The sequence below is a fragment of the Spinacia oleracea genome, chromosome 1 (genome assembly GCF_020520425.1).
Source record: "Spinacia oleracea cultivar Varoflay chromosome 1, BTI_SOV_V1, whole genome shotgun sequence".
Classification (NCBI taxonomy): domain Eukaryota; kingdom Viridiplantae; phylum Streptophyta; class Magnoliopsida; order Caryophyllales; family Amaranthaceae; genus Spinacia; species Spinacia oleracea.
In genome coordinates, this window is record NC_079487.1 from 96,813,946 (window position 1) to 96,822,173 (window position 8,228).

The 8,228-nt window shown below is 38.4% G+C and overlaps 1 protein-coding gene across 1 annotated transcript; it reads left to right on the plus strand.

Moving 5' to 3' along the window:
- Positions 1-427: 427 nt before the first annotated feature.
- On the plus strand, positions 428-2,075 carry LOC110789659 (uncharacterized). Its single transcript, XM_021994365.2, has 3 exons — positions 428-649; positions 843-1,261; positions 1,355-2,075. Exons 1-3 carry the CDS (start codon positions 428-430, stop codon positions 2,073-2,075), a joined length of 1,362 nt encoding a protein of 453 aa, XP_021850057.2.
- The last annotated feature ends 6,153 nt before the right edge of the window (positions 2,076-8,228 follow it).

Consider the following 8,228-nt stretch of genomic DNA (forward strand, 5'->3'; position numbering starts at 1 on the left):
AGATTCTTTTTTAAAGAATAAAGTAAGGAGAGAGAAAATATTAAAGAATTAAAGGAAAGGGAATATTTTCAATTAATTAATCAAAAATCATAAAAAATCTGATTGAAGTGGGGACCAAATTACATGAGTTGGATTATTTTCATCCAATGAGAGTTCAGCAACAAAATAAAAAACGGAGGGAAGACTTCCCCATTTGGGAAAGTCCACTTCCCTCTTTTAACTTCCCTCCAAAAACAGAAACTTCCAAAAGTTTTCCCTCCAAACTTTTGGCTGAAATTTTTCCCTCCAACTTTTAGTTACATAAATCAGACCCTTTATAAATAGGGGAGAATTTCTACCAAATGTCCTTATAAATACCAACTGATTGTACAACAACAAAAATACAAAAGCAATAAATTCACTAAATTCCACTTCAAAGGGGACATTAATGGCTTCAGATCAAGAGGAGGACGACTTCCTCGGTTTTTCTGATGATGAAGGAGACGGCACGAACTCTGATTCAGATTATGATGATGATGAGGCAACACAATCTCTGGCACAAAATGCTGAAAGTGAAGTAAATGGTCATCAAATTGGGGACTTTGAGCAGTACCAAGAAGTGCCAAACCTTAATGAAGTGCCACAAGAAGATGCATATGAATGTGAAGTGGTACCACAACAAACATCAGGTATTTCAGAACACCACTTGGTTCCATATTTGTTTGACTTGAACATGCCAGCACAACAAAAGTTCCCACCATCTCCAATTCATCAACAGAAACACAACAAAATCATCATAAGCCTAAAACCCTTAGGATTAACAATGAATTAAGGCTGGAAATCTTGTTGTTCCTTCTCTTAAGGAAAAAAAAGATTCAGAAGAACTCATTTATGGGACAATTAGGCAGGCTGTTTTAAAGTTTGATTACACAAGGCAGACAATTAGAAAAATATGGCAGAGAGCAGTAGAACAAAAGGCAGCCATGGATTCATATCTTTGTGAGAGCAGATATCACAACTGTGCGAGGAAGAGAATTCAAATAACATATGAATCTATAGCATCTATAGGCATGGGGGACAGAACAAGCATAGTTGATCTTGCACGGATGTTGCATTTGGGTCCAACAACAGTTTGGAGAATGGTGAAAAGAAAACAGATCAAAGCACATTCAAGTCCCTTGCATCCAGGCATTTCAGATGAATGCAAGGTGGCAAGGATGAGGTGGGTACTTGGTCTCATTATGGACTACTCAATACCAAATGATCCCACATATTACAGCATGTATGATTTCATTCACATCGATGAGAAATGTTTCTATATTACGCAAAAAAGTTAAAGAGTCTATTTAGCAAACAATGAACCATTTCCACACAGGAAGGCAAAATCAAGAACTAAGATTCCAAAGTTCATGTTCATGGCAGCAGTAGCAAGGCCAAGGTGGGGACAAGATGGACAGTGTGAGTGGGATGGCAAACTTGGCATATTCCCATTCACATATTCAGTGGCAGCAAAGAGAACATCCAAAAACAGAGTAAAGGGGACAACTGAGACTAAACCAATCAAGTCAGTGAATCAGATTGCAACTAGGGCCATGCTAATCAACCAATTAATCCCAGCAATTAAAGAGAAATGGCCACCACATGAGGGGGAAAAGGTGATATACATCATCCAAGACAATGCAAAGGCACATATTTTGCAAAATGATCAAGAATGGCAGCAACACTACAAGCAAGATGAGTTCACATTGATTTTGACTCAACAACCAGCAAACAGTCCAGATTGCAACATCTTGCACTTGGGTTTTTTTAGGTCAATTCAATCACTTATGCACAAAAAGATGCCTAAAACAGTTGAGGATTTGAGTGGTGCTGTGGCTGATTCATTTAATGAACTACATCGAAAGACTCTATCTAATGTGTGGATGTCACTTCAATATGTTGGAAATGAAATTCTGAAACACAAGGGGGACAACAACTACCAACTCCCACACAACAACAAAAAGGTTTTAGAAGATGAGGGCAATCTGCCAGAACAAGTGAAGGCACCAAGGTGGGCTGTGAATGAGTGCATAGAACTTGTTGAAGCAAATCAGTGAAGTAAGGAGCAAGCAAGCATAGATAACTTTTTGTGTTTTTGGGACATGTTTTAGAAGTTACAAGAACAAATAGAATGTCACTTTTGTAAGCTTGAATGAAAGCATCACATGTAATCAAAACATTTTGGAAGCAACATATATTTTGGAACCATGAATGAATGAATGAATTTATCGTTGTTAATCATAGTTTATTTTTTTGTTCATCATAATCACAATCATGTTTTTTTTCCTAAGTGTAATTGAAACACAAAACATCAAGTGAATCAATCTGCCAATCCTTAAACCATGAAGGGGACATGTTTTAGTTTTCAAGGCAACACATGAATTCATTTTCAAGACAAGGCAAAGCATGGGGACATGTTGTTCTCAGATTGTAAATGTTTATCATCATTGAATCCTACACTTTAATATCCTCCTCCCAAATGGAGTGAATGACTAACACAAACAGAAATGGGAAAGGAAAGTCACTCCATTTGACAGAGGATACTAAAAGTTCAGGAAACTCAGGACATGAAAACTCACAACTCTAAACACATCGGCTTCGAAGTGGAAAGAATGCATGTAACATCATTTTCAGATGAAAAATCTTCCCACTTCGAAACCGATGCGTCAATAGATGTAATATTCGAGTTACTCAACCAAATCATCATTGAACAAGGCATCAAGAACGAGGCAACAAAGGCAAGGTAGTTAATTACAACATACTTAGATATCAGATATCAGGACACTCCATTGGAAAGGGGATACTAAGATATCAGGACACTCAGGACATACAAAATCACAACTCTAAACACATCGGCTTCTAAATGGAAAGAATGCATTTAACATCATTTTCAGATGGAAAATCTTCCCATTTAGAAGCCGATGTGCCAAAAGACGTAATATTTGTGTTAGAAAACCAATTCATCATTGAACAAGGCAACAATGAACATGGAAGCAAGCAAAAAGAAGCATACTTCATGGCAGCAAGCACAAGGCAGCAATGAACATGGCAGCAAGCACAAGGCATCAAAGTACAAGGCAACATGAACAAGGCAAAGGATGTGACTTTAATATTGGTGTTGTTCTCAGTATTTAGTTGTTTATCATCATTGAATCCTACAACCAAATGGAGTAAGTGACTAACTCAAACAGAAATGGGAAAAGAAAATCACTCCATTTTGATAGAGGATACTTAAAGTTCAGGAAACTCAGGACATACAAAATCACAACTCTAAACACATCGGCATCCAAATGGGATGAATGCATATCACATCATTTTCAGATGGAAAATCATCCCATTTAGACGTCGATGCGTCAACAGAAGCAATATTCGATTTAGAAAACCATTTCATCATTGAACAAGGCATCAATAACAAGTCAGCAATAAGGCAAGGGTAACACAATGTTGTTGTTCTCAGGTCAAGGAAACTCAAACAGAAGCAATTTCTAAATGATTAATAACCTCATCACCAATTTACCAAAGGGGATACATGATCACTCAATCATGTGAAATGATCTCTATTCCCTTTGGAAAATGGTGATGAAGGACATGTTTAGAAACAAACAACACACAAAGATCTCAGAATGTCCCCAAGCATCCCTGACACAAACCCCATCCACTATCACTTAGCTCCTGAAAAGCATTATTGAACCTAATGGCGCATGAGTGTTAATGGAATAAAGGGTTTGAGTCTCAGCAAATGATGACTCATCATTGATCACACAAAAGCAATAACAAGGCAGCAATGAACAAGGCACAACAATCTCAGGTAGGTTGATTTACACCACATTCAAACATGTTGTTTTAGTGTTATGATGGTCCTTCCAAAGGGAATTAACAAATTGTGAACTGTCGCATTGGATAGTTTAACAATCAGTCAATCCCCTTTGAAGGACCACCTAAATAACAAAAGTCAAACATGCAAGGGAATACACAAGATCATTTTCAATCTCAGTTAGGTTGAATTACATCATTGACCTTGTTTGTTTCTTAATTTTTTCAACCTCATCTCCCTTTTACAAAAGGGAATACATGATCACTTTGTCTTATGAGAAATGAAAGTTATCTCCTTTTGCAAAAGGGGACGAAGGAATGATTAAGAAACAAATATATCAGATCATCAACACTTACATCATAGATCAAACAACAAATGATGCATTCATGCAAGACAACAATATTCATCTCAGAATGTCCCCAAACATCATTGAAACAAATTCAACCTACAAACACTTAGCGCCTGAGAAGCATCATAACTGATACTAATGGCAGCACGAGTGAGTGTAGGTAAGTGAAAGTGTTTCTCAGCATATAAAAGACTCATCATCGATGTTACACAACAAAGGAACTTAAGGGGACATCTAACCTCTAAGTAAACAAGACATGAATTGCCTCTCCGGTCTAATGCCAGTTTATATGTCACAGATTCAATTTCATTGTTGCCCAAGACATTAAAACTGGAAAAAGATCAGAAAGCCAAAACAAATCATGTTAATTTTGGTCTCAGATGTCCCCAAGCTTCATTGAAGCACACCATGTTCACAAACCATTAGCACACAAAAGCCTCAAACAGCCTACGGCTGGATGCTAATGGCGCACTGTGGTTTATGAAACATGGATAGATTCTCAGCAAAATCAAACATTCATCACAGACCTCATACAAACCCTAAGCCACTTAAACTCAAGGGACACACATGAACATCAAGCATTCAAGGCAACATTAATTAAGAGGAGACTTTAATGATTGGTTTTAATTCATTCATTTTATTTCATTCATTTTAACCCATCCCCATAGGCTTTCACCCCTCTCATAATCAAGGTAACAATAGTTATCCAACAAACAGATCACATTTGTCAATTTCAACAAACAGATCACAAATATCTTTTTTTATACCAATATCACAACATCATGAATAAGGTAACATTATATAAACCACCAAGGCAACATTTTATCAATCAACATGGCAACATTAATCAAGGAACAATCCAAAATTTTGCATTCAACAAGGCAATAAAAGAGGACATGCATACACTTCAAACCCTATAAAATCATCAACAAAACAACAACACCCCTTGCCAACAACATATCACAGTTGTTGGCTACTCCACCTTATGTCTCCACAGCTAGCCAGCAATACAAATATAAATAAAAGAGGGTATATAGAAGACATACTTATCTCTAAGCATCATCAACATGTTAGGTTATGATACATATGACAATTCATAAATCATGCGGAAAAAACCATTAAGCCAGGAATACATATTATTTACACATAATCATATAGCATAATTTAGATGCATACTCTTTGTTGCGTGCCTTCCCTAGCTGCGCCCGAACCGAACAAGAACAAGTCTTTTAGGACTCCAAGTGCCGTCCCTCCGTAGATAGTCCACAGCACGTCCGGATCCGCCTTAAGATTGACCAACTAGAATCGCCCTTAAGGTACTATTATTTTCGGCTAAAATGGGCAAGAGTTATGGCTGATTTTTCTGCTTAAAAATCCTAGTTTTGAATACTTGAAAACTTATGTATAAATAATGACCCCTAGGCCCTTATTTATAGAGGTATGGAAAAGGAATTGTAATCCTACTAGGATGTGGATTTGTTAATTAGAACTTTATTAGGACTCTAAATAACAAAGCAATTCTAATAAGATTAGGATTTTAATCTTCGCACGAATCCCAATAGAATTAGGATTTCCGGCATACGCATCGCACAAGCCATGCACCCGCGCAGGCCTTGCGGCCCACGACAAGCGCACAGCCCATGTGCGGTGTTGTGTGTGCGCGCGCGCCCTTGGCTGGGCCTGGTCGAGGCGTGCGTTGCGTGCGGCTTGTTGGGCGATGGCCTGGCTTCGTGCTGGGCCTTCGTCTAGCGGGCCTCGTCCGATGCTAATTCGTACGATACGCTTCCGATTAAATTCCCGATTCCGGAATTCATTTCCGATACGAACAACATTTAATATTTCCGATTCCGGAATTAATTTCCGTTTCGAACAAATATTTAATATTTCCGTTTCCGGAATTATTTTCCGATTCCGATAATATTTCCGTTTCTGACAATATTTCCGTTTCCGGCAATATTTCCGATTCCGGCAATATTTCCATTTCCGATAACATTTTCCGATACGTACCATGTTTCCGTTTCCGGCAACATCTACGACTTGGATAATATTTATATTTCCGATACGATCCATATTTCCGTTTCCGGCAATATCATCGTTTCCGGAGTATTCATTTCTTGCCTGTGACGATCTCAGCTCCCACTGAAACCAAGATCCGTCGATTCCGAATATCCATAGATGGAGTATTTAATGCCATTAAATACTTGATCCGTTTACGTACTATTTGTGTGACCCTACGGGTTCAGTCAAGAGTAAGCTGTGGATTAATATCATTAATTCCACTTGAACTGAAGCGGCCTCTAGCTAGGCATTCAGCTCACTTGATCTCACTGAATTATTAACTTGTTAATTAATACTGAACCGTATTTATTAGACTTAACATAGAATGCATACTTGGACCAAGGGCATTATTTCCTTCAGTCTCCCACTTGTCCTTAGGGACAAGTGTGCATTTCCTAATTCCTTTGTCGCTCGATGCTTGCTCTTGAACATAAGGTAAGAGTTGTCATCCTTATTATGTCCAGAGGTGTTTCTCGGTTTCAGAGTTCAACTGATCAAATAAACAGATAATCATAGCCTATGATTCATCCGAGCACGGCCATGCATTTCACAGTTTCTAGCTCTCCGAGTGGCCTTGTACAACTTTTAAGCATCTCATCCCGATTTATGGGAGGACAATCCCAATCTTGCGATCTTGAGATTAGACTTCGTTTGATAGGTGATTACCTGAGCGTTGCCTTTATAGCCTCCTTTTACGGTGCGACGGTTGGTCAACGTCAAAGCAACCAGTTCTCAAACAAGTAATCTCAAATCACTCAGGTATTGAGGATTTAGTGTCTAATAATTTTAATGAAATTTACTTATGACAGATTCTCATCTCTTACAGTAAAGTTTCATAGGTCTTGTCCGATACTAGTCTTCCCAAAGTAAGTATCTATGCAAATGATTATGACATTGCCATGTCCACATAGTTCAAGAAACAGAACTACTAGTCATCTTGCATTCTAATCGTCTAACGTTTTCTATGCGTCCAATTTTATAGAAAACTCCGACTAGGGACCATTTTCAACCTTTGACATTCAAGTTCACTTGATAGACATTTCTTAGTCACAGGACTGGTCCTGATAGTCTATCTTGAATATATCGTCAAATTGAAGGGACTCATCATTTAATAAACCACAAATTAAATGGAAAAATGAATTCTTTTCATTTATTGTGAATGATTAACCAATAATGTTTTACAAAGATTTAAACTCTAAAACTTTAAAACATTAAACAGAGACATCAAAGCCATTCTCCAATATGCTTGATTCCCATAGCTGCAGTGTGCGAGTTGTGCTTCGCCTGCGGCAGAGGTTTAGTTAATGGATCTGATATGTTGTCATCAATACCAATTTTGCTTATCTCGACTTCTTATCTTTCAACGAACTCTCGTAGAAGGTGAAATCTACGAAGTACATGCTTGACTCTCTGGTGGTGTCTAGGCTCCTTTGCCTGTGCAATAGCTCCGTTATTGTCACAATACAGGGCTATTGGTCCTTTAATGGAGGGGACTACACCAAGTTCACCTATGAACTTCCTTAGACATATAGCTTCTTTTGCTGCTTCATGTGCAGCAATGTACTCCGCTTCAGTTGTAGAATCCGCAATGGTGCTTTGCTTAGCACTTTTCCAGCTTACTGCTCCTCCGTTGAGGCAGAAGACAAACCCAGACTGTGATCTGAAATCATCTTTGTCGGTTTGGAAACTTGCGTCCGTATAGCCTTTAACAATTAATTCATCATCTCCACCATAGACCAGGAAGTCATCTTTGTGCCTTTTCAGGTACTTCAGAATGTTCTTGGCAGCAGTCCAATGCGCCTCTCCTGGGTCTGACTGGTATCTGCTTGTAGCACTGAGTGCGTACGCAACATCCGGGCGTGTACATATCATAGCATACATTATTGAACCAATCAATGATGCATATGGAATCCCATTCATTCGTCTACGCTCATCAAGTGTTTTTGGGCACTGAGTCTTGCTTAGAGTCATTCCATGAGACATGGGTAG

Coding starts and splice junctions, on each gene's coding strand:
- LOC110789659 (XM_021994365.2), top strand. CDS start 428: ATGGCTTCAGATCAAGAGGAGGACGACTTCCTCGGTTTTTCTGATGAT. Junction 650..842: donor ATGCATATGAATGTGAAGTG/GTACCACAACAA, acceptor CCTTCTCTTAAG/GAAAAAAAAGATTCAGAAGA. Junction 1,262..1,354: donor GATCCCACATATTACAGCAT/GTATGATTTCAT, acceptor ATTTCCACACAG/GAAGGCAAAATCAAGAACTA.